At 38.4% G+C, this 26,585-nt stretch overlaps 1 protein-coding gene across 16 annotated transcripts in view; it reads left to right on the top strand.

Annotated features, from left to right (window-relative positions):
• Nucleotides 1–26,585, top strand: part of LOC111529180 (transmembrane protein 62) — a 44,966-nt gene that overhangs the window by 11,539 nt on the left and 6,842 nt on the right. For 8 of the 16 annotated variants that reach the window (XM_023196066.1, XM_023196062.1, XM_023196073.1 and 5 more), the window contains 7 exons: nucleotides 1,905–2,046; nucleotides 3,703–3,827; nucleotides 3,975–4,097; nucleotides 6,643–6,798; nucleotides 10,157–10,316; nucleotides 16,603–16,716; nucleotides 20,831–20,915. In XM_023196066.1, coding sequence (XP_023051834.1) covers nucleotides 1,905–2,046; nucleotides 3,703–3,827; nucleotides 3,975–4,097; nucleotides 6,643–6,798; nucleotides 10,157–10,316; nucleotides 16,603–16,716; nucleotides 20,831–20,915 — 905 coding nt within the window. The remainder of the gene's footprint in view (nucleotides 1–1,904; nucleotides 2,047–3,702; nucleotides 3,828–3,974; nucleotides 4,098–6,642; nucleotides 6,799–10,156; nucleotides 10,317–16,602; nucleotides 16,717–20,830; nucleotides 20,916–26,585) is intronic. The other 8 variants (XM_023196077.1, XM_023196075.1, XM_023196078.1 and 5 more) reach the window with 2 other exon arrangements.

The raw sequence follows: 26,585 nt of genomic DNA, 5'->3' as shown, positions 1-26,585 counted from the left end.
GTGAGCTGAGATCCGGCCACTGCACTCCAGCCTGGGCGACAGAGCGAGATGCCGTCTCAAAAAAAAAAAAAAAAAAAAGAAGTCCAAAGAGGCTGGATGCAGTGGTTCATGCCTGTAATCCTAGCACTTTGGGAGGCTGAGGCAGGTGCATCACTTGAGTCCAGGAGTTCGAGACCAGCCTGGGCAACGTGGTGAAACCCCATCTCTACAAAAATACAAAAATTAGCTGGGCATGGTGGCGTGCACCTTTAGTCCCAGCTACTCAGGAGGCTGAGATGGGAGGATCGCTTGAGCCCAGAAGGCTGAGATTGCAGTGAGCCGAGATCATGCCACTGCTCTCTAGCCTGGGTGACAGAGCCAGACCCTGTCTCAAAAAAATAAAATAAGCCCCAGAGAATGCCAAAATCCCATATTATGTTAGCATCATATATTTTAACTTGTGTTTTCAAATAGTTGGATTTATTTTTAGACAGTTGGATTTTAATGCATCAAAAATGCAGGAAAGGAAACAACATATATAAGATTATAAGATTCTGAGGAATAGCTGAACATAAAATAAGAAAAAATATAAGTAAAAATTTTAATTTAGACTAAAACCCTGAAACAGAATTTTTTTTTTTTTTCGAGATGGAGTCTCACTTTGTTGCCCAGACTGGAGTGCAGTTGCGTGATCTCAGCTCACTGCAAGCTCTGCCTCCCGGGTTCACGCCATTCTCCTGCCTCAGCCTCCGGAGTAGCTGGGACTACAGGCACCCACCACCATGCCTGGCTAATTTTTTTGTATTTTTAGTAGAGACGGGGTTTCACCGTGTTAGCCAGGATGGTCTCGATCTCCTGATCTCATGATCCACCCGCCGTGGCCTCCCAAAGTGCTGGGATTATAGGTGTGAGCCACCACACCTGGCCCTGAAATAGAAATTTTAAAAATACCAAGAAGAAAGGCAATAGAACTAATTGACATTGTTTAAATTGGGTTTGACTAATTTCTGAGTATTAGTTGTAATTTCTGTATAATATATTTACTTGGGTTACATTATACATGATGGCTTTTGTGGCCCACTAGCATATTAAATTTCAGGAATTTGTATTTTTAAATATATGCTGTTAGGTAAAAATCATGTAAGACACTTAGATTAAAGATAATACCAACTTTCCTGATAATGTTCTGGCATTTGAATAATATAGGTATGCCCCCCAATAAAATCTATACTTTCCTTCTTATTTATTCAACACATACTTAATGAGTGCATGCTCTGTACTGTGTTACCCATCCTTTCTTCCTGGTCTTCACTCTGCAGTTTTATGGACACCTGAACACTGTTGACACTTAAGGTGGTAAACTTTCATTAGTGGATATAGACCCTGTGTGTGTTATCAATGTATCTTTAGGAACTGAAAAAGATTTAACAACCCAGACCTAGACTAATATTTTTCTCCTTGCTTGAAGACTTCGTCTTGTCTTTCTTGTGAATTAAGCCTCTGTAGTCCTGTTTCAAGAAGTAAACAGCTTTTGTATCTCACTACACCAAGAATTCTTCTAGGTACTTAGTAGGCCCTCACTAAATCTGCAAATGATTGATAAATACTGTTCCACTTTATTGTGATTTGTTTCTTTTTGAACATTTAATGGACTGCCTAAAAGAGCTCTCTTACTTCTGAACGTTACTTGGTGAACTTGTGTTTGGTTATTGATGAATTAGTTTGCATGAGTCTTTGGGGACAATGGGAGAAAAACTTTGCAATTTCATCAGTTTATCCATTGTGGATCTAGTTTAGTATACTTCTCTGTCAGATCAGCAAATCTCTTTTTCAAAGGAAGGTAAAATCTTGTGTATTAGGGAAGGAATTTTAAAGCATTGTCTTTTTATGATTATATTAACACCCTCCTGTCTTCTATTTTTTAGGAAATATTCTGCTGTACGTAGAGATGGCTCTTTCCATTATGTCCACAGTACTCCCTTTGGCAACTATTCGTTCATCTGTGTAGATGCCACCATAAATCCAGGGCCTAAGAGACCCTATAATTTCTTTGGAATTTTAGATAAGGTGTAGTAAAAATGTTACTTCCCTTTGTAGCTTACTAATTTTTTCATGGATATGTGTGGATCACTTAAAGTTATCATAAGTAAACTTGTTATTATCTAGGAATGCTTGAGAGAAATTTAACTTGGTTACAGGTATGGCTAGAAGTTACTGGCTATTTCAGCACTCTTTTTGCTATCCTTGTTCTTGTCCCAAAATCTGAGAAAGAAGTACCTCCCACTTTATGGAATAAACATTTATTAAATAGGTACTGAGTACAGGATGCACTTTGCAAGGAACAGGACATACAGCTTTGTGTGGTATATTCCTAAGTTCCCACAATTGCCAGTTCTAACTAGTGTTTTTTTTTTTTTTTTTGAGACGGAGTTTTGCTCTGTCGCCCAGGCTGGAGTATGGTGGTGTGATTTTTTTTTTTTTTTTTTTTTTGAGACGGAGTCTGGCTCTGTCGCCCAGGCTGGGGTGCGGTGGCCGGATCTCAGCTCACTGCAAGCTCCGCCTCCCAGGTTTACGCCATTCTCCTGCCTCCGCCTCCCAAGTAGCTGGGACTACAGGCGCCCGCCTAGTTGCCCAGCTAGTTTTTTGTATTGTTTAGTAGAGACAGGGTTTCACCGTTATTAGCCAGGATGGTCTCGATTTCCTGACCTCGTGAACCGCCCGTCTCGGCCTCCCAAAGTGAGTATAGTGTTTTTAAAGGTAGAATTCAAGGATCATGTACATGAAAACCAGCTGGAGTGTTACAAAATGCAGATTCCCTGGCCTTGCCCCAGACTTACCAAATTAAAAACCCTGGGGGTAGAGCCCAGAAATGTATTGCTGTAAGCACCTTACAGATAATATTAATGCATATTTACATATGTACCAGTTATTTTTTGAAATCAGCTTTTGAGGTATGATTTGAATACTATAAAATACCCTCATTTTAAGAGTTTGAAGAGTTTTGACAAATGTATATACTGGTATAACTGTCACCACAGTTAAGACTAGAACATTTCCATCATCCTAAAGCCTTGTCTTCCTTGTACAGTCTTCACCTCCTAGGGAATCACTGATTGGTTTTCTATCAGTATAGATTCGTTTTGTTTGTTTTAAAATTGTGTATAAATGAAATCATATAGTATGTACTCTTGGGTCTGGCTTCTTTTGCTCAGTATGTTTCTGAGATCCATCCATATGATTGTGTATATCATTAGTTCTTTCCTTTCTGTTGCTGAGTAGTATTCCATCGTGTGGATGTATTACAACTTGTTGATGGTTTCTAGTTTTTGGCTATTATCAGAGCTGTTATAAACATTTAGGTAGAAGTCTTTCCATGGTATTATTTTAGAAGTTTAGTTTCTGTATCCTTTTTATTAATTGTAATGTGTTATATAAAGCTGTAAAGATTAGTGATGACTTCTTTATTTCTCAATTTCCTTATCTATTAAAATAGGATATCTTCCCTACCTATTGCAGGGTTATTTTTAGGATCAAATGAAATATAATATATGTGAAAACCATTTGAAACTTACAGAGGTCCATAGAGGTCATTAACTAGTAAGGTTTAAGGTCTAGACACATATAATAATTATTATACATCTTCAGAGGCGTTTTCTAATCTGTTGACATTAGATTTTAGCCTGAGCCCTAATTTAAGATCCTTCCATTTTTCTCCCATTTCAGAAAAAGATGGAGGAGCTCTTATTACTGGCCAAGGAAAGCAGTCGGAGCAACCATACAATTTGGTTTGGACACTTTACAACATCCACTATTCTTTCTCCATCACCAGGAATCCGGTCAATAATGAGGTGAGACAAGCTTCCAAAATGAGAATTCATTTGTTTTTAGTTTTTTATTTTGCTGTACCTATTCTGCTTTTCTGGCAAGACATTTTTATTAGTTTGGCCTCACAAGTTATCTTTGTTCATTTATTTCATTTATTTTTCACTGGTTAGTTCGGCTATAGCTTATTTGTGTGGACACCTCCATACACTTGGTGGACTGATGCCTGTTTTGCACACTCGTCACTTCCAGGGCACTTTGGAACTTGAGGTGGGAGACTGGAAGGATAATAGGAGGTAAGGGAACCTCCCCACAGAAAAAAACTTATACACATAAGTTTTGCCAAAGCAATGATAGTTTTCTTGCTGATATCATGGGTGATCACAGTTAAAGAAAAACTTGTGATATTTCTGTCTTTTTAAAGTAATATATCAGAGCAATATATATGGCTCTGCAATCTTTGTCATTTTGTGGAAACCTTGTCACAGCAGTGATGTTTACTATCACTATGTTACATTGGATTTTCAAGATACGTCCATTAGGAAATGGACTCAAACTCTAGTGCGCACAAGATTTATGGAGGAGCTTATGAAAAATAAAAATTTTCAGGCGCTACTTCTAGAGATTTTGATTGTGTTGGTCTGGATTAGGGTCCAACAAACTACGTTTTTTTTTTTTGAGACAGAGTCACATTCAGCCACCCAGGCTGGAGTGCAGTGGCATGATCTTGGCTCATTGCAACCACTGTCTCCTGGGCTCAAGTGATTCTCCTGTCTCAGCCTACCTAGTAGCTGAGATTACAGGCACCCGCCATCATGCCCGGCTAATTTTTGTATTTTAGTAGAGACAGGGTTTCACCATGTTGGCCAGGCTGGTCTTGAACTCCTGACCTCAGGTGATCCATCCGCCTTGGCCTCCCAAAGTACTAGGATTACAGATGTGAGCCACGGCACCTGGCCCAAACTGCATTTTTTAAAAGCCCTCTGGGTGGTCTATGCACCACAATTTGGGAAATACTAGTACTAGAAGTGCCTTTTTTTTCCTCCTGAATTTTGTATCTACCATACTGGTTATTGCCATAAGATGGCAGTGATTTAAGTTCTTCAAATAGATGATAGTTGACTTTTTTAAGGTTAAAGTCTAACAAAAAACATGTTTATCAAAAGCATGTAGTATAGTTAAATATGTTTTTTTCTTTTTTAAAAGAAGTATTTAGGTGAAACAGTTTATCAAGTTTTGAGGAGTATCATCTTATTGTTTAACTACTACAGTTATTTAATTTATACAAACCCTGTGCTCTCAGATAATAGGTACTCAACAAAGATTTGTTGAGCTGAATATGTTATCTTTTTGTTTTTAACTACTTCCATTAATTAAAAAGGAACTTTACATCTTGGAAGGTACTTCCTCATTTTGGTTGACTTTTTAGAAACTGTATGAGTTATGCTTGAAACCTGTAATTATTTGGCAACTATAATTACTTTGAGCTAGGAGTTGTCTGTTCATGGCTGTGAGGCTATGGGCTGGGCTATGATTGCCTTTTGTGAGATAGTCTTACTAAGCCTTGACCAGCTTCTTTATTTCTTCTAAGTGCTCCAGTTACAAGTTTGGTTGTTAATTATGAAGCCATTTCCTTTCTCTCTTCACCAGCTTTCCTGTGTTCCAACCTTGGGGTTTTATCTGGAGTTTACTGAAAGGACCTAAACTTTACCTGCCCTTATAAACACTTAAATTGTGTTGGTTACAATAGAAGAATTTTTAAAAACAGTATATTGGTAATATTAGGCTAGGCCTTATTGTAGATGCAGACAAATCCAGAAATATCAGTGGCTTAACACAAATGTTTTTCATTTGTGTAAATTCAATATGAGTCAGAACAACTCTTGTCCATGGGGTGAGTCAGTAATTCAGACTTGGTCTGTCTTAAAATTCCTATTTCGACATGTCAATTCCAGGGCAGGGAAGACAGCAGGGAGAACTCACCCACTCTTAAGTACTTTGGACCACAGGCATGATATGTGTCACTTCTGTTCACAGCCCATTGGCCAAAACTAGTCACATGGTCCCAACCTGATACCAGGGAGACTGGGAAATGCAGGGGAATGTGTAGAGTATTTGGTGAGCACTAGTGTTTCTGCCATAGTGAAGCATTTCTTTTTTTAATTCTAAAAGTTAGAAAATATAAAACTTTGGTTATTCTTTAATGAATATTTTATACCCTTTGTTATTGCATTTGGAAAATGAAAACAACTTTAATTTCTTTGAAATTATAGACATGTTTAAGGCCAGGTGCAGTGGCTTACGCCTGTAATCCCAGCACTTTGGGAGGCCAAGGCAGGGGGATCACTTGAGGTCAGAATTTCCAGACTCCTGCCCAACATGGTGAAACCCTGTGTCTGCTAAAAATAGCCAGGCATAGTGGCGGGCACCTGTAATCCCAGCTACTTAGTATTTTATGTAGCATTGTTGATGGGATGAAGAATGTCAGGTATTAGGGTTATAATAAATGTTTTAGGTTCAAAGTTGTCTTAAAGTACAGGGATAAGATGAATTACTTCAACAAGTATTCATTTAAAAATTAAAGAGTACATGCCATGTACCAGGTGTTGTTCAAGAGCACAGTTGAATCCATTGCCCAGTCAGAGGCCAATTATCTGACATATGTGAAGGCCAAAGTGATAGGGGTAAGGGAAGAAAGAAAGAAAATATTACTTAATCTGTATTCAAATTCATCATGTAAAAAAGTCCTAGTTATGTATTTTTATATTTGTTCTGTATATTACCTGCATGACCTCTTACAATGTGAAGTGACTAAATTACCTTATCATTATCGGTCTCTAGGTACCGGATTTTTGCTTTTGATCATGACCTCTTTAGCTTTGCAGATTTGATCTTTGGCACATGGCCTGTGGTTCTTATCACCAATCCTAAATCACTCCTTTATAGTTGTGGTAAACATGAACCACTAGAAAGACTTCTTCACTCAACACACATCAGGTATGTAGTGATTTTTCAGAATTTTCTTTCAGTTTGATAATGATGGAGGATAAGTCGTATGAAAGCTATGAGACGCCCCATTTTAGTTTTCACAGCAACCTACACATTATATAAAGATAGATTGCTTAGTGTTTTGTTCCCATTAAGTTAAAAAGCAGATCATGGGCCGGGCGCGGTGGCTCAAGCCTGTAATCCCAGCACTTTGGGAGGCCGAGACGGGCGGATCACGAGGTCAGGAGATCGAGACCATCCTGGCTAACACGGTGAAACCCCGTCTCTACTAAAAATACAAAAACTAGCCGGGCGAGGTGGCGGGCGCCTGTAGTCCCAGCGACTCGGGAGGCTGAGGCAGGAGAATGGCGTAAACCCAGGAGGCGGAGCTTGCAGTGAGCTGAGATCCGGTCACTGCACTCCAGTCCGGGCGACAGAGCGAGACTCTGCCTCAAAAAAAAAAAAAAAAAAAGCAGATCATGTTTTTAAGCTGATGAAATTTTAAAAACCATTCAGAAATCCGTAATTCTAACATTACTATTTTTGTTTTATTTTATTCCAGCCTTTTTATTTGCATGCTTTTACATTGCTATAAGCATAATGTACATGTTCCTTTATAACCTACTTTTTAAAATTTGCATTATATATCAAATTTGTTTTCATTTTGTTTTGTAGCCTTCTAAGAAAGTAAAAGCTATACATATATAATCCTTATGGAATTGAAAATTCAGTTGGCAAGTGAATTTGTTTTGTTTTGTTTTGATTTCGACAGAGTCTTGCTTTGTTGCCTGGGCTGGAATGCAGTGGCCTGATCTTGGCTCACTGCAACCACCGCCTCCCGAGTTCAAGCTTTTCTCATGCCTCAGCCTCTGGAGTAGCTGAGACTACAGGTGTGTGCCACTAAACCTGGCTAATTTTTGTATTTTTAGCAGAGAGAGGGTTTCACTGTGTTGGCCAGGCTGGTCTCGAACTCCTGACCTTAAGGGATCCACCCTCCTCCGCCTCCCAAAGCACTGGGATTACAGGCTTGAACCACCATGCCCGGCCGTGAATTTGAGTATATAGATTAATGGAATCCTAATGGGACATTAACATTCTTTTTGCAAGGAGACATATAACTTCTTTCAAGTTTAAGAGCACTTTTAAAAATATACTTTTACAGTTTTTTTGAAAAGTAATATGACAGAACAACCTTTGGAAAACAGGGTAATGGGATTTTAAGTATGTTTTCTCCACTTCTAACAGAACTATTATTAACACTTCTGAGTATTTCTTCTCAGGCATTCTCTCTTAAGCATGTTTTTATATAATTATAATCATAAGGCACAGTCTGTTCTAATTCCTGATTTGTTTTCTTTCAACACAAAGAATGTACCACAGTTTTTCTAACCATTTTCATGTCTCACTGGTGAACTTTTAAGTTTTTCTTATTTGTGGATGAATATCTGGTACATATATATTCTTTCTTCACTTGAATAATTTCTTTAAGAAAGAGTTCTAGAAGTGAGATTCTAGATGAAAGAGTTTGAATTCTTTTATGACTGTTGATAAAAATTGCCCAATCCCTTTTTTTTGGAGCTAAAATCACTATTTTTAATCATGGTAAGCATGATTAAACAAAGTACACATAGCATAAAATGTACCATTTTAACCATTTTTAAGTGTACAGTTCAGTAGCATTAAGTTTAAGTTTACATTGTTGTGCAACCATCACAATGGTTATCCACAAATGGATAAATGTTATCCATTTCCGGAACATTTATCATTTTCTAAAACTGAAATTTTTACCCATTAAACAATAACTTCCCATTCTTCCCTCTCTGACAGACTCTGGCAGCCACCAATCTACTTTCTGTCTCTATGAATTTGACTACTCTAGCTAACTCATATAAGTGGAACCATTCAATATGTATACTTTTGTGACTGGCTTATTTTCATTTAACATGATATCCTCAAGGTTTATACATGTTGCAGCATGTGTCGGAATTGCCTTCCTTTTAAAGGCTGAATAGTATTCCATTGCACATTGTGTGTGTGTATATATACACACACACGCACGCACATATACACACACACATACACATATATACACACACACACCACATTTTGTTTATGTGTTCAGTGGACACTTGGGTTGCTTCTACCTTTTGGCTATGTTGAATAATGCTTCTATGAATATGGGTGTACAGATATCTGTTCAAGTCCCTGCTGTCACTTCTTTTAGATATATATCCAGAAATGGAATTGCTAGATCATATGGTAATTATCTGTTTAATTATTTAAGGAGCTGCCATACTGTTTTCCATGGTGGCTGCACCATTTTATACTCCCACCAGTAGTGTATCAGGTATCCAATTACTTTCAACAACAGATGCTAATTTATAATATTACCAAGCAATATATGAGTGCCAAATTCACAGTACTTATTATTATTATTGGATATTATGCTTGAAAAAGTATTTACTAATTAACTTGTAAAAAATGGTACCAAGATGTTTACATTTTTTTTTATCACTAATGAAATGGAATGCACACGTGTCAGTTAGGTTTTTTGGTGGGAGCTGGATATCAGGTTTAGGTGTCATACTCTCTGAAAGGGCTTGGTAGCCTAGTCCTGGTTATAACCCTGTTTCTTTGGGACAGATACCCTGGTACCAAATGAGTAGATGGTAGGCTTGACATTAGATTAACAAAATGAGATTTCTACCCTATATTATTTTCCTAAGAGAAAAATCAGTACTTCTGGAGTTTCTTCAGAAAGAACTTTGAATCTACCTTACCTATATTTGTCAAAAGAAAATTGATTTTTCTTTCTAAAAAGTAAAAGAATAGTTCCAAATTTCTTACCAGTTCAGTTTTGCTAATTGTCCAACTCCAGAAGCCACCATTCAGAAAGAAACCAGATCATATGAATAGTGGCTTCTACAGTTGTACAATATGATGGTTCTGCCTATATATATATATTTGCAAGTTACAATAAGGTTTTTCTCCTTTACAAAAACAATGACAGGCCGGGCGCGGTGGCTCAAGCCTGTAATCCCAGCACTTTGGGAGGCCGAGACGGGTGGATCACGAGGTCAGGAGATCGAGACCATCCTGGCTAACACGGTGAAACCCCGTCTCTACTAAAAATACAAAAACTAGCTGGGCGAGGTGGCGGGCGCCTGTAGTCTCAGCTACTCGGGAGGCTGAGGCAGGAGAATGGCGTAAACCCGGGAGGCGGAGCTTGCAGTGAGCTGAGATCCGGCCACTGCACTCCAGTCCCGGCGACAGAGCAAGACTCCGCCTCAAAAAAAAAAAAAAAAAAAAAAAAACAAAAACAATGACAAACCTCAAACCATGTGTTTTATATATGCTCTCATTTTAGAGTTTTGGCCTTTTCCTTATCCTCCATTACTTCTGTCACAGTTAAGATTGATGGAGTTCATTTAGGCCAGGCTGTTCATGTGTCTGGTCCCATTTTCGTACTGAAGTGGAATCCTAGAAACTATAGTAGTGGGATACATAACATAGAAGTAATCGTCCAGGTAAGTTAGTAATTTATATTTACTATGTAAATCATTAAGCTGTAGCCACAATGAATTCTGGTTTGGAATTTTTTAGTCAATTGGTAATGAAACTATGTTTTAAAAAAAACTGGGGGCCAGGCATGGTGGCTTGCGCCTGTAATCCCAGCAGTTTGGGAGGCCAAGGCAGGCGGATCACCTAAGCATAGGAGTTCGAGACCAGCCTGGGCAAAACAGTGAAACCCCTTCTTTACAAAAAAATACAAAAATTGGCTGGGCACGTGGCATGTGCCTGTAGTCTCAGCTACTGAGGAGGCTGAGGCAGGAGAATCCACTTGAGCCCAGGAGGTAGAGATTGCAGTGAGCTGAGATTGCACCACTGTACTCCAGCCTGGGCAACAGAGCCAGACCCTGTCTCAAAATAAACAAAAAAGTGAAAAAATTTGGGCTGAGGCTGGAGGATCGCTTGAGGCCAGTAGTTTGAGACCAGCCAGGGCAAAATAGTGAGACCCCATCTCAACAAAAAAATAAAAGTTAGCTGGGCATGGTGGCGTTCATCTGTAGTCCTAGCTACTTGGGAGGCTGAGATGGAAGGATCGCTTGAGCCCAGGAGTTCAAGGTTATAATGAACTCTGATTGTGCCAGTGCACACAGCGAGACCCTATCTCAAAAAAGAAAAAAAAAATTGAATACACTGTATTTAGTATATTCTGAAAATGGGCACTCAGGAATAATTCTAATATTAGATTAAAAACTAGGCAGAGGAGAAGAGGAGTGGCCATAGACTCCCTTTTTTTAACCCCAGGAAATCATTATTTTGTTTTCTTCCAACTTTGCCCAGAATCTTTTCATAATAGGGGCAAATTCTCCAGTATACCCAAGGGTAATAGAATAAGTCAGAAACATGTATTATGTTTCCATGTCTTTGATTGCTGTCTCTAATTATAAGACAATTGTGTCATTATTTGAAAGCTTGAGGACACAGAATTTCCAGCGCATCAAAGGCACTTTTTTGTTAAGGGGAATAAGCATCGTTAGCATATGCAGTACCAGTTTGCCTTTTCTTATTCTGATTCAATTTAGGGCATTTAATTTATTAGCACCTGCCAGAGTAGAAAGTAATAATCATTACCAAAATAAAGCAGTTTCATTAAACTCTTAAGACAGTAAGCTGTGCTCAGAAATTAGTTTCTTAAACACGCACACACACACACACACACACGCACAACTGTCAATTTCTGCAACTGTGATTTGATGACAGTTTTTAACTATTTAATCTTCTAATATTAAGACTTAATTTGAAACACCAAATAATTTTTCAGAAAACATATGTAGTTATTTTCATTATCTTTTTTATCCCCCCTACAGAAACAGGTTGAGCAGGAAGAAACTATTTACCGAGCTCCCTCTAAGGAGATGCTAGGCACTTAGAATTATTTACTTAGTCCGCAAAACAATCCTTTGTCGTGGGCAGTTTTACCCTTGGTTTGTAAATGGAGAAACTTGTACATCTGCACAAGAGAAGACACTCTGCTATGCCACCCATCTTTAAAATGTTCTGTGTAGAAGGAAGAAAAAACTTACGGAAGAAGTAGGAGAGATGGCTGGGGATGAACCCTTAAGGTCTCTCATACTAGAAGAAGTTGGATCATTTTCAAGAGACGTGAAGGTTCATGTGCACCTAGAATAAATTATTCCCTGTCTTTACAGTTACTACAGTCTGGAGTACCTCAGAACCCCAGTGTATTATTTTTTTAATAAGATATACGTACAACTTCTGTAGCTTTATGAAGAAAAAAAACATAGCTTACATTCCTTGAAACATTTCTGACTGCTTAGTTGAATCCTTAATAAAAATGTAAAATCACATACTTTTTGTATGTTTAACATTTCTTACAAAGGTATGGAGGTATAATTTTTACATAATAACATAATAAACCCTGTATGTTTAAAGTATACAATTTGATGAGTTTTGACATATGTATACATCCTTGAAGTCATCGCCTACAAGCAATATGATACATTTCCCTCAAAAGTTCTCTTATATCCTTTGCAATCTGTTTTCCTTACATCCTCAATCTCAGGCAAGGACTGATCTGTTTTCTGTTTTCTTATATGTATAACTTTAAACAACCTACTGAGTATTAAATAGGGAACCTCGTCCCCTTGTTTGTTCGTGGGAAAGTTCTGTCCTTTTAAATACAGTAAACTATAGATGAGTCAGATTTGAAACTCAAAATCTGTAGGAGAAGACATGTGTTTATTATCTAATATTTTACCTACTCATTGTATTTATTGACTATCTATAGGTTCCCTGCAGTCTAGTAACAACTAGACCTTTAAATCAATTTTCAATGTGGGTCCTGGGCTAGTGGCATCAATATCATCTAGGAACTTGTTAGAAATGGAAATTCTTAGGTCCCATCCAAAACCTACTGAATCAGAAACTTTGGAGATAGGACCCAGCAATCTAGTTTAACAATCTCTCCAAGTGATTCTGATGTCCACTGAAGTTTGAGTACCTGTAGTTTAAGATTATTGTGCCTACTTTGCCAATTTAAAGAGTAGACCCTAGAAAGTTCTAATCTCAAGTGTTAGAGAAATATAGATTCCTGCTTTAAAACAATAACATGCCGGGCGCGGTGGCTCAAGCCTGTAATCCCAGCACTTTGGGAGGCCGAGACGGGCGGATCACGAGGTCAGGAGATCGAGACCCTCCTGGCTAACACGGTGAAACCCCGTCTCTACTAAAAATACAAAAAAAAAAATTAGCCGGGCGAGGTGGTGGGCGCCTGTGGTCCCAGCCACTCGGGAGGCTGAGGCAGGAGAATGGCGTGAACCCAGGGGGCAGAGGTTGCGGTGAGCTGAGATCCGGCCACTGCACTCTAGCCTGGGCGACAGAGCAAGACTCCGTCTCAAAAAAAAAAAAAAAAAAACATAATTTAACATAAGCACATTTTGAGCAATCAAAGCTTAAGAAACACAAATGTAAGTTCTTACTGTTATTTTTAAAGTTTTTTATAATGGGAAAATTTTAAATACACAGAAGAGATAATATTATAATGAACTCCCATATATCCATCAGCCAATCTCAACAATTATCAACACATGATCAGTCTTGTTCCTTCTTTATCCCTATCTTCCCTCCCTGTACAATGATGTCATTTCATATGTAAATATGCCAATATGTATCAGTAAAAGATAAGGACTGTTTTGGCCGGGCATGGTGGCTCACACCTGTAATCCCAGCACTTTGGAAGCCAAGGCGGGCAGATGACGAGGTCAGGAGATTGAGACCAACCTGGCTAACACAGTGAAACCCCGTCTCTACTAAAAAATGCAAAAAAGTAGCCGGGCCTGGACGACAGAGCAAGACTCTGTCTCAAAAAAAATGAAAAGATAAGGACTATTTTTAAAAAACTTAACCATGATACCATATCATACTTGGAAGACTAACAGTAATTCTGTAATACCAAACTACTCAGCTAATGTTCGGTTATCCCAATATGTCACATAGATAGATAGACAGAAATATACATAAATAGATATGTACATTTTCATTTGGTTGGTTCAAATCAGAATCCAATCAAGACTCATACATTCCATTTAACTGACTTGTCTCTTTTGTCTCTTTTACTGTATAGATTGCCTCCCTTACCTCCCCCTTCTTTTTTTCCCCCTTAAAATTTGTTTTGGAAACTGAATCTTTGGTCCTGTAGAGTTCCCTGTTTTCTGGATTTTTGCTGTTTACATCCCTGTGGTATCATTTAACATGTTCCTCTGTCCCCTTCTGCCTTAGTTTCTATAATTGGTAGTTAGATTTAGAGGTTTCATCAGATTTACATCTGTTTATTTTTTGGCAAAAGTACTTTATCTGTTTTTTTATGCTTTTAACAGGATACCCATGATATTTGGTTGTCTCTCTTTCTGTAATGTTAAGATGGATCAGTGTATTCAGCTTTTGGTAGCCTTATCCACTGGTGTGCTGGTAAATATTTAGCAACCAGCTTGGGGCAAGTTACAGGGATCAAGGAGAGGGGATCCTGATTTGTAACATTTCCCTGATTTGTACCAATTCCCATAATATAAATATTTCTACCATGGCTGATTTTAAACTACCAATGCCATACCAAGTGGCCTGCAAAATTGCTGAAAACTTAACAGTTGGCTCTTGTGAGCAGTCAAGCCAGCTCCAGCACACTGCTGGCTCATCCCTCCATTAGCTTTTCACCTAAAGGATTTTAGTAGCCATTGATGATACTTACCTAAATCCATTTTTTTCATTAGAGTTCTAAAATGGTGATATTCAAATTTTCTTTTCTTATTATAGGAATATTAATTAGAACAGTCCTGTGAAGAAAAAAATTATCTCATCTATTTGGTACCCAGATATAGAGTTCACACAGGAAATGCAAAATAAATTCTTCTTTCCCCATTGCCCCTTTACTAAACCAGTTTTCAGAATAATGAGTTGGTTCTTTAGTATCTGCCAAAGGTGACTGAGTCTTTTACATTTAATATTATTATAAATTCAAAGTTTAAAAAACATATTGATGTATGAAAGCATACTTGATGTGTTTCAGTCCATTGCATTTATTCTTTTCCATGCTCAAATTGTTCCACTTTTGGCTAGTGGGAGACTCTTCATGTTGACTACTAAGCCCTTTGACACAATCCCAGTAGTCTTTGTTCATTTTCTTACTTTCTGATTTGATAAGATATTCCAAGCTTTTCTTATGCACTTTTTTCTTTAAAAATTTTTTTTAAACTTTTACTTTCTGTGAGTACATAGTAGGTGTGTTTATCTATGGGTTACATGAGGTGTTTTGATACAGGCATGCAATGCATAATAATCACATCATTGAAAATGGAGTAGTCATCCTCTCAAGCATTCGTCCTTGTTTTACAAACAGTCCAATAACACTCTTTTAGTTATTTTTAAAAGTACAATTAAGTTATTGACTCTAGTCACTCTGTTGTGCTATCAAATAGTAGGTCTTATTTTAAAGACCCATTAACCATCCCCACCTCCCTCCCACTGCCCCCTTACTACCCTTTCCAGCCTCTGGTAACCATCCTTCTACTCTCTGTGTCCATGAGTTCAATTGTTTGATATTTGGATCCCACAAGTGAGAACATGTGATGTTTGTCTTTCTGTCCCTGGCTTATTTTACTTACCATAGTGATCTCCAGTTCCATCCATGTTGTTGCAAATGACAGGATCTTATTCTTTTTTAATGGCTGAATAGTACCCTATTATGTATATATACCTCATTTTCTTTATCCATTCATCTGTTGATGGACACTTAGGTTGCTTCCAAATATTATTGTGAACAGTGCTGCAGCAAACATGGGAGTGCAGGTGTCTCTTCTTGTGCACTTCCTATTCAAGAACTGGAATGAGCTGTTTCCCTAAAGAGCACTGGTTTCTTGTGGTGAGAAATGCTATTTTGAGACCATAATCTGGGCACCAGCCTAGCCAGCTCAGTACTGTTAGCTTTGTTGTTATTTCTAGGCCTTTTTAGGGAACAGAGGGAAATACAGACTTTTTTTTAAAGGGAAAATATGTTGCGAGTGCATGCTAATATTTCCTGTTTAAATGTAGAATTATAGGTTTTAAACATTTTTTCTTTTTTTCTTTTTTTGACAGAGTCTCACTCTGTCACCCAGGCTGGAGTGCAGTGGTGCAATCTTGGCTCACTGCAAGCTCTGCTTCCTGGGTTCAAGAAAGTCTCCTGCCTCAGCCCCCTGAGTAGCTAGGATTACAGGTGCATACCACCACGCCTGGCTAATTTTTTGCATTTTTAGTAGAGATGGGGTTTCACTATGTTGGCCAGGCTGGTCTCGAATTCCTGGCCTCATGTGATCTGCCTGCCTCTGCCTCCCAAAGTACTGGGATTACAGGCATGAGCCACCTCACCTGGCCTAAGAAATATTATTAAAAGTACTTATAAGGCCAGCACTTTGGGAGGCCAGTGCAGGAAGATTGCTTGAGGCCAGGAGTTCAAGACCAGCTTGGGCAACATAGCAAGACCCCATCTCTAAACTAAATTTAAATATTAGCCAAGCATAGTGGTGTGTGCCTATGGTCTCACAGCTGAATCAGAAAGATCACTTGACCACAGGAGATGAAAGCTGCAGTGAGCTATGATTGCACCACTGCACGCCAGCCTGGACAACAGACAGAAACCTTGGAAAACAACAACAACAAAGTGTAGTTATTAGAAACCTATTCTTATTATAATTTAGAACATTATAAATATTTCCATGTACATGAAAGTTACTTTTCTTCTGTGGTTATTACTAGGATTCTGCTGGAAGAAGTAAGAGTGTTCACCACATATTTTCTGCTCAAGAGAATAATCATCTTAGTTTTGATCCCCTGGCATCATTTATTCTTCGTACTGATCACTACATCATGGTAAGTGCATTCAATTAAACATTGCATATGTTACTAGATTTGGTAAATGCAGAGTCCTAAATAATATGCAGTAGTCCTCCCTTATCCGTGGTTTCACTTTCCATGGTTTCAGTTACCCAAGGTCATCCATGGTCTGAAAGTATTATATATAATAAGATATTTTGAGAAACAGAGACCATAGTCCTGTCTCTTTATTACAGAGACCTGTAACCTTTATTATAGTATATTGTTATAATTGTTCTATTTTATTATTGTTGTTGATCTACTGTGCCTAATTTATAAATTAAACTTTATCATAGGTATGTATTTATAGGAAAAAACATAATATAAATAGGGTTCGGTACTATCTGTGTTTTCAGGCATCCACTGAGGGGGGGGGACTTGGAATGTATCCCCTGTGGATAAAGAGGGACTACTATGATCATATGACAAGAAAGTTAAATCTTATAAAATTAAAGTTTAGTTATTTGTCTAGAAGAATAAAATGCTTTTAAGTTGATTTGATTTGAATTTAAAGAAGCAGAGGCATGGATGAGTCATTCGGGATGCTATAAAACCAGGATAACTAAGGGAATTATAACTAAGGATATTAGTTATAATATCTAAGGGAATTATAACTAATGATGCTATAAAATCAGGATGCTATAAAATCAGGATAACTAAGGGAATTATAGGGACTATGCTAACTTGGGTTAAGGCTTTTTAAAGAATATTTCTTCCCACATCAATAATATGCGCTCAGTGTAGAAAACATGGAAAATTTAGAAATAGATAAAGTGAAAGCAACCACACATCTTTCTTTTATCATACTATCCATTATAACCATTGTATTTGTCATATGATACTCTATTTTTCACTCTTATACACACATGTATGTATATATACACACACATATACACATGTATATATGTATACACACATATATATAATTTTTTTTTTTGGAGACAGAGTTTTGCTCTTGTTTCCCAGGCTGGAGTGTAACAACTGATTTTTTTTTTTTTGATGGGGTCCTCCCAAGTAGCTGAGACTACAGGCACATGCCAATACAACCAGCTAATTTTTACATTTTTTTTGTAGAGACGGGGTCTTACTTTTTTGCCTAGGCTGGTCTTGAACTCCCAACTTCAAGCAATCCTCCTGCCTCGGCCTCCCAAAATGTTGGAATTACAGGCATGAATCTCTGTGCCCAGCCTTCTCATTGCTCTTTAACATCCTTTTCTTTCAGATTGAAGAACTTGCTTTAGCTTTTCTTATAGGGCAGGTCTGGTGTTGATGAAATCCCTCAGCTTTTGTTTGTTTGGGAAAGTCTTTATTTCTTCCTCATATTGGAAGGATATTTTTGCTGGACATAATATTCTAAGGTAAAATTATTTTCCTTCTGAATGTGTCATGCCACTTTCTCCTAGGCTTAAGGTTTCCACTGAGAAGTCTGCTGCCAGACATGTTGGAGCTTCTTTGTATGTTATTTGTTTCTTTTCTCTTGTTGCTTTTAAGATCCTTTTCTTATCATTGACCTTTGGGAATTTGGTTAGTAAATGCCATGAGGTAGTCTTATTTGGGTTAACACTTCTTGGTATTCTATGACCTTCTTGTACCTGAATATTGATATATTTCTTTAGGTTAAAAAAGTTCTCTATTATTATTTTTTTGAATAAACTTCCTACTCTGATCTCTCTCTGTACCTCCTCTTTAAGGCAAATAACTCTTAGATTTGTCCTGTTGGGCTGTTTTCTAGATCTTGTAGGTGTGCTTCATTCTTTTTTTTTTTTCCCCTTTTTTTCTCCTCTGACTGTGTATTTTCATGTAGATGGTCTTTAAGTGCACTAATTCTTTCTTGTACTTGATCAGTTCTGCCCTTGAGAAACTGTGATGCATTTGTCAGTTTGCTAATTTAATCTTTCAGCTTCAGAATTTCTGCTTGATTTTTAAAAATTATTGTAATGTCTTCATTAAATTTCTGTGATAAGAGGCCAGGTACGGTGGCTCACCCCTGCAATTCCAGCACTTTGGGAGGCCAAGGTGGGCAGATCACGAGGTCGGGAGATTGAGACCATCTTGGCTAACACGGTGAAACCCCGTCTCTACTAAAAATACAAAAAGTAACCAGGTGTGGAGGCGGGCGCCTGTAATCCCAACTACTCGGGAGGCTGAGGCAGGAGAATGGCATGAACCCAGGAGGCGGAGCTTGTAGTGAGCCAAGATTGTGCCACTGCACTCCAGCCTGGGCGACAGAGCGAGACTCCATCTCAAATAAATAAATAAATAAATAAAATAAAATAAAAATAAATAAGTAAATAAATTTCTGTGATAGGAATCTGAATTCCATTTCTGTGTTTTCGTGTAGTTAATTGAGCTTCCTCAAAACAGCTATTCTGAATTCTGTTTGAAAGTTCACATATCTCTGTCACTCCAGGAATGATCACTGGTGCCTTATTTAGTTCATTTGGTGAGGTCACGTTTTCCTGGATGTTCTTGAGGCTTGTGGATGTTTGTCAACGTCTGGGCCTTGAAGAGTTAGGTATTTATTCTAATTTTTGGAGTCTGAGCTTGTTTGTACTCATCCTCCTTGAGGAGGCTTTCCAGGTATTCAAAGACAATTGAGGGTTATGATCTAAGCCTTTGGTCACTGCAGCTGTATCTGTATGAGGGGGCGCCCCAGGCCCAGTAATGCTGCAACTCTTGCAGCCTTACATGCGCTTGGTGGGCTTGGGTAAGAACTGGGAGAATTCTCGTGATTACCAGGCAGTCTTTTGTGTTCTTTCCTCACTTTTCCCCAAGCAGAAGGAGCCTCTCTCTCTCTTTGCTGGCCTGCCTGGATATGTGGGAGAGGTGACCATGGTTTGTACCGTTCTGGGTCACACCTGAATTCACCATAGTACTGGCTCTTGTCCAAGGTCTGTGGTGACTACTGCTTGGTTGATTGTTTATTCTGATGTTTATTCTTTAGTCAGCAGATGGTGAATCTTGCCAGGACGTGGTCTTTCTCTTCAACACAGCAGGTTCTCTTCTGGCCCAGGCTGAGTCTAGAAATGCCATCCAGGAGTGAGGGCCTGGACTCAGGGGCTTCAGGAATCTGCTTGGTGCTGTATTTTACTGTGGCTGAGCTGGTATCCAGGTGGCAAAACAAAGTCCTCTTTACTTTTCTCTCTTCTTTCCACAAGAGGAAGGAGTCTCTCCTGGAGCTGTACTGCCTGGAGAGTTGGGGGATGGGTGACACAAGTACTCCCCTGGCCACCACAACTGGTGTCTCACAGGGTCATGTGCACTCCATTTCCACTGGCTCTGAGCCCAGCGTAGTACCCAGATTTGCCCAAGGACTGCAGTCCTTGTGACTTGACTGCCTTTCAAGTTTATTCAGGACCCCAGGGCACTTGTTTAGTCAGCTGATGCTGGAGGTAGCTGGAACTCAGGTTCCTACCACTGGGGCAGAGGATTCCCCTCTGGCAAGGGCCAGCTTAAATGCTCCCTCTGTGGGTGCTGGCAGAATTCTGCCCTGTGTTGTGTTCCCCTGTGACAGCACTGAGTTCCAATGCAAAGTCCCACGTCATTTTGCGCTCTCCCACAAGTGCCCAGATGATCTCCGCCACAGAATGGGGGAAGGGTGGTGTAGGCAATGAGGTACTGTGTTGTCTACCCTTTTTAGTGCCTCTTTCCTTGATATGATGTTAAAACCAGGTACTGTGATCACTCATCTGATTTTTGGTTCTTATGAAAGTGCTTTCTTGTGGGGATAGTTGTTCAATTTGGTGTTCTGAGGGGGAAGGGGTGGATGATTGCTGGAGGGTTCTATTTGGCCATCTTGCTATACCTCCTCCAAAAGGGGCTTGTTATGAATAACAATAGATATTCCTTTTACTTTATCACTCTAGAGCTGTTTCAGGAGCCAGAGACAAAATCCAAATGTTATAATAATATGCTCCTATCGCTGCTATCACTTAGAAAATTACAAGGATTTTAGGAGCTCTGACCAGTGGGGACAAAGACCAAAATATGTATTTCTTATATCACAGTATCACAGATGCCATTTCCATTTTTGTTAATAAGGCCACTTTAAAAATCTTAACTGAAAGTGTACCCATGTATCTATTTCACATTAACATCTATTTCCCTGCAGGCCCGGGTCCTTTTTGTGCTAATTGTGCTGAGCCAGCTCACCATTCTCATCACATTTAGATATCGAGGATACCCAGAGCTTAAAGGTTAGTTATGGTTCCTTTTATTCCTATAAGCCTTGTTCATGGAAAAACCAAACTCCGTAAAATATTTTAAAGAGGTTTATTCTGAGCCAATATGAATGACTATGGCCCAGGGAAAACACAAACTCAAGAAGCCTTGAGTAAATGGTCCTGAGGCAGTTGGATTACGTTGGGATTTATACATTTTATGGAGGCAGGAGTTATAGGAAAAGACATAGATCAATACACGGAAGGTATGCATTGCTTCGGCCCCAAAAGTTGGGATATCTTGAAGTGGGGACTCACAGGTTATACGGGGATTCAGAGATTCTTTACTTTGCAATTGGTTACAGGACTGCGGGGCTCAGTCTAAAACTTGTCCTCAGCAGAAAGGAATGTTTACGTTAAGATAAGGATGTTATGTCAGCCACAATATGCTGGGTGAACAATGACCTGTTTAGCAAGATTGATGTCCTGCAGGCATTAGATCTTGTTTATAATTTGGTATCTTATTGTGACAGATTCTGTTTTGTCAGTCTTATGATCTCTATTTTAACATTAATGATGGTCTGTTGTTGTGCCCAAACTCTAAAAGGGAGGGAGTATGACAAGGTATGTCCAACCTCCCTTTCTATCATGGCTGAGAACTCAATTTTTAAGGTTTCTTTGGGGTCCCCTTGGCCAAGAGACATCCCAAAATTAGTTCAGGGTCAAGAAAGACTTAAGTTGTAAATTGATCGTTGGTAGGCATGCCAAAGATGTCAAAAGGTTTAAAACACTTGGTCAGAATAGGAATAGATGTCATCGTGAAGTCATAGTCACTCAAACAGAGTGACAATTAAAAGCCTTCAAAAACAATACAGAAAGTTCTGTGGCTGTAAACAAACAAACAAAAACCTTTCAAAGCTCAGTTTTCCTAAGAAATATTTTTTAAAAAGCTAATAAGGATAATATGAAACATAGGAAATTGTCTTGATAAAATATAAAATCTTTGTTTCTTAGTTCAGTTCCCAAAAAAGTAAAGAAAAAAAACCTTCCTGAAGTGTGATTGCTCCTCCTTATGGGAAGCCTATTTAGATAACCTGGAAGTGAAACCTGATGGAAAGATACTTAAATATAATCAGACATAGGAAGAGCATGCGTCCAAGGTTATATGTATACACTATATTATAGAGGGACATAAACAAGAAAACTAGTACCTTGAGCAGGGGAATACAGGGCTTTTAGAAAAAGCATGGGAAATGTCCTGGTTATATGGACAATTCAGAAACATCAAGAAAAGCCAAGAGTACAGAATCAAGTTATATTGGAGGAAAACACTGGTCTATAAACTTTAAAGCTGCCATTCAGAAGATGCTTGAAAATTAAATTTTAAAGAAACAGATTTTAGAATTAAGTCAAAACCTCTTGTGGCTGGGCGCGGTGGCTCACATCTGTAATCTCAGCACGTTGGGAGGCCGAGGTGGGCAGATCACAGGAGATCAGGAGTTTGAGACCAGCCTGGCTGACATGGTGAAACCTCGTCTCTACTAAAAATACAAAAATTAGCCAGGCATGATGGCACACACCTGTAGTCCTAGCTACTCGGGAGGCTGAGGCATGAGAATTGCTTGAACTCGGGAGGCAGAGGTTGCAGTGAGCCGAGATCACGACGCTGCTCTCCAGCTTGGGCAACAGAGTGAGACTGTCCTTAAAAAAAAAAAAAAGTTCCCTTCAAATTCCAACCATCCTGATGATACAAAACTTCCATTACAGGACCCATCCTTCATAAACCTTCCACAACTTGCTTAGACCTTCCATTATGCTCCTAAACTCCTAGTCTTTGTCCTATGTTTTCCCCCCTTTTATATTGGAATAACTAGTTATTTTACCGTAAGACAAATAATTACTTAAAATTTTTTTATTCCTTTATATTGAGACCACACAAAATTCTTTCTCATATAAAAATTATTGGTTTCATATTAATAAAATCTTTTTTTGTTTTTTTTTTTGTGTGTGTGTGAGACAGAGTTTCGCTTTGTCGCCCAGGCTGGAGTACAGTGGCGCCAATCTCGGCTCACTGCAAGCTCTGCCTCCTGGGTTCACACCATTCTCCTGCCTCAGCCTCCCAAGTAGCTGGGACTACAGGCACCTGCCACCACACCCGGCTAATTTTTTGTATTTTTAGTAGAGACGGGGTTTCACCGTGTTAGCCAGGTTGGTCTTGATCTCCTGACCTCGTGATCCACCCACATCGGCCTCCCAAAGTGCTGGGATTACAGGCATGAGCCACTGTGCCCGGCCTTAATAAAAATTTTGAATTTTTAGTAACCTTAAGCTTTAAGTTACTCAGGAAGTAAGTAATTTTGAACTGTTATATATTAACATCTCATTAATATATAGTTTATAATCTCTAAAACAATTTTTTATGGAACAAGTTTTGAATGTAGAATTTACTATTTACTAATAATAAGTATGTTTTGTCTTTCTATACAATTTAAGAAACCAAGAACAAACTTATACTAATGTTTAGCAATTTATGTTTCAGCATTTTATCTTACTTAGAAATGACTCAGACATTTCATGAGTATTTATTAATTAATTTAATATAATGTAACTTTAGGATTTAAAATCACATGAAAAATTCATTTATAAATTTATAACATTTACATTCATCTAATTTATTTTTTAACTACACATAGATTACTTATGAAAACTAAGATATTAGATAGAGTTAGTCATTATGTCAAGGTATCTTTCTGTTAATCATTTTTACAGCATGTGAATTTCAGGTGTTCACCTAAGTAAAAATCTTAAAGCTGACTATATAAATATTTTGCCAAAAACTGAAGACAGCTATTTTCATTAAATCAACTATATTAGTTTTACTTATCAAAGACTTACACAAAGATCATTCTGATTTTAGGTTGAATATATAGTTTTATAACCTTTTGGTCAAATCCTGGCAGCTTAAAACATCTAGCACAGACAAATGCAAAACTATCTGATCAGTAAACCCAGGCAAAAATGTATGCTGACAATTCTGAAGACATTTCTATTTTTATCAACAAATTTAAAGTCAGGTTATTTATGAAAGATTTACTTAAGTCACATGTACTTGCAGGCATTTGAGTTAATCACTATATTTTGATAGAAAAATATACACATATAACATACTGATATTAAAAAAAATAAAAGCATAAAGACTATCAAAAATAAAGACCTTACAGGAAGACCTTACTATAGTTTTTAACCTTAAAAATTGAGTCATTTTTTAGTAATCATCAGTCTTCATGCCTAATGGGAACATGTTATTAAAACCCATTAATTCAGGTCAGGTGCAGTGGCTCATGCCTGTAATCCCAGTACTTTGAGAGGCTGAGGTGGGTGGATCACTTGAGGTCAGGAGTTCAAGAGCACCCTGGCCAACTTGGTGAAACCTTGACTCTACTAAAATTACAAAAAATAGCCAGGCATGGAAGGCGGAGCTTGCAGTGAGCCAAGATGGCACCACTTGCACTCCAGCCTGGGTGACAGAACAAGACCCTGTCAAAAAAGAAAAAAAATTAAAAAAAATAGCCGGGTATGGTGGCACATGCGTGTAATCCCAGCTACTCAGGAGACTGAGGCAGGAGAATCACTTGAACTGGGGAGGCAGAGGTTGCAGTGAGCCAAGATTGCGCCACTGCACTCCAGCCTGGGCAAAAGAGTGGGACTCTGTCTCAAAAAACAAAACAAAACAAAAAACAAAACAACCCATTAATTCTTTCTTCAAATGTTTCTTTTCCTTTTGAAAGGTCACCAGTGCCATGTCAGTATCATCTCTCTGGATTCCTGAATAGACTCCTAATTCCTGCTCCTATATCCAGTCTCTCTGTCTAATTCATCCTCTTAATTATTAGCCAATTATCCTCCTCATGGCATCTCATCCACAGATCACTTCTGTATGCAAAAGCCTTTAGTGACTTTCCAGAACACACTGAATAAAGGTCAGACATCTCTGCAAGACATTAAAAATCTTCCACAATCTATTCTTATTTAACTAGCCATGTCTTCAACCAGTTACCTGTATTTTAGCCTAGGTACTTTTTCACCGTTCACTATACATACCATGCTCATTTCTGTTTCTGTACTTTTGCTTATAGTATTATCCCTACTTTATATTTTTCTAAACTTATCTAAATCTTAGCCTCCCGTAAGGCTTACCTTAAGACCTCTTTTGTCATACCGTTTTCTCCAGCCATTCCAGGCCCTAACGGGCTTTTGCTTATCTGAATCCCTATAGTCCTTTCTCCCAATTAATTCTATACTTATTTAGATAGCCACTTTGCTTTATATAACCACTTCGAATGTATATACATTTTCTCCTTAACCAGATTAAGTTCCTCAATGTAGGAACTCTTTTTTTTTTGACAGTCTCGCTGTGAACCCCAAGCTGGAGTGCAGTGGTATGATCTCAGCTGACTGCAATCTCTGCCACCTGGCTTCTCAATCAATTCTCTTGCCTCAGCCTCCCAAGTAGCTGGTACTACAGACATGCACCACCACACCCAGCTAATTTTTGAATTTTTTTTTTAAAGTAGAGACGGGGTTTCACCATGTTGGCTAGGCTGGTCTCGAACTCCTGATCTCAGGTGGATCCGCCCACCTCAGACTACCAAAGAGCTGGGATTACAGGTGTGAGCCATTGTGCCCGTCTTCAGTGTAGGCACTCTTGCTTCCTAATTATCTTCTGTTTCCCACAGCCCCCAGCATCGAATTTGTGCATAATAGACAATAAATACTTGTTGGATCAAATTTTCCTGATTCCTTCTTAATTTGGATGAAATCCCTGGGATCAAGGACTGATGATAGAGAAGGGGAGTATTGTAGTAGTGATTAAACAGTAACATGATTAACTGAATAGGTACAGTACACATCCTACGGAATGTTTTTCTGCTTATATTTATTTTAAAAATTCTATGAAAAAGTTCAAGAAGCATTATTATACATGTGTATTTTCCTGAACATAATGTAAATAAATAAATATTTGAGGTCCCCAGCCTCTTATATGGGGCTCTCAATATCTTTACATAGTTATTTAAATTTGAAACATATTTTAACCTACATTGTTTCACTTAATTCTTAAAACATTCCTGTGAGGTAGGTGCTATTGACCCCATTTTAAAGATTAGAAAACAAAGGTTTGGGGAGGTTATGTAAATTGTCCAAGGTTTCATAGCTAATAAGAGATAGAGGAGAGACTCCAAACCCAAGGCTTCTGACCCCAGGTCAGTTCTTTCCTCTAAATAAGACTTTTCAATTTTGGTTGTACCTTAGAATCCACTGGGGGAACTTCTGAAATTTCAATAGCTACAACAGCATTCTATACCAATTACATCAGAATCTCTAGGATGGGACCTAAGCATCAGTAGCTTTTAAAGCTCCCCAGATGATTCCAATGTACAGTGAAGACTGAGAAGCACGGCTCTGTCGAAAGCAGTATTTCTCAATCCTGACTGCTTAAAATCACTGAGTTGCTGCCTAAGATCTCCCTCTACCCTAGGAAAATTAAATCAGAATCTCTGGAGGGTAAGATATAAGCATGAGTATTTTCTAAAAGTTCCCCTAGGTTATTCTAATGTGCAGCCAAAATGGAGAACAATTACTTAAAATTTAAAGAATAGCTGCCTCTAAGGCTAAAGGATTTCTTAAAATAATAAATTATTATTATTC

This window comes from Piliocolobus tephrosceles, unplaced genomic scaffold, assembly GCF_002776525.5.
Source record: "Piliocolobus tephrosceles isolate RC106 unplaced genomic scaffold, ASM277652v3 unscaffolded_110, whole genome shotgun sequence".
NCBI lineage: Eukaryota > Metazoa > Chordata > Mammalia > Primates > Cercopithecidae > Piliocolobus > Piliocolobus tephrosceles.
Note: the sequence above shows the minus strand (reverse complement) of the source record. Positions and strands in the feature narration are given on the sequence as shown.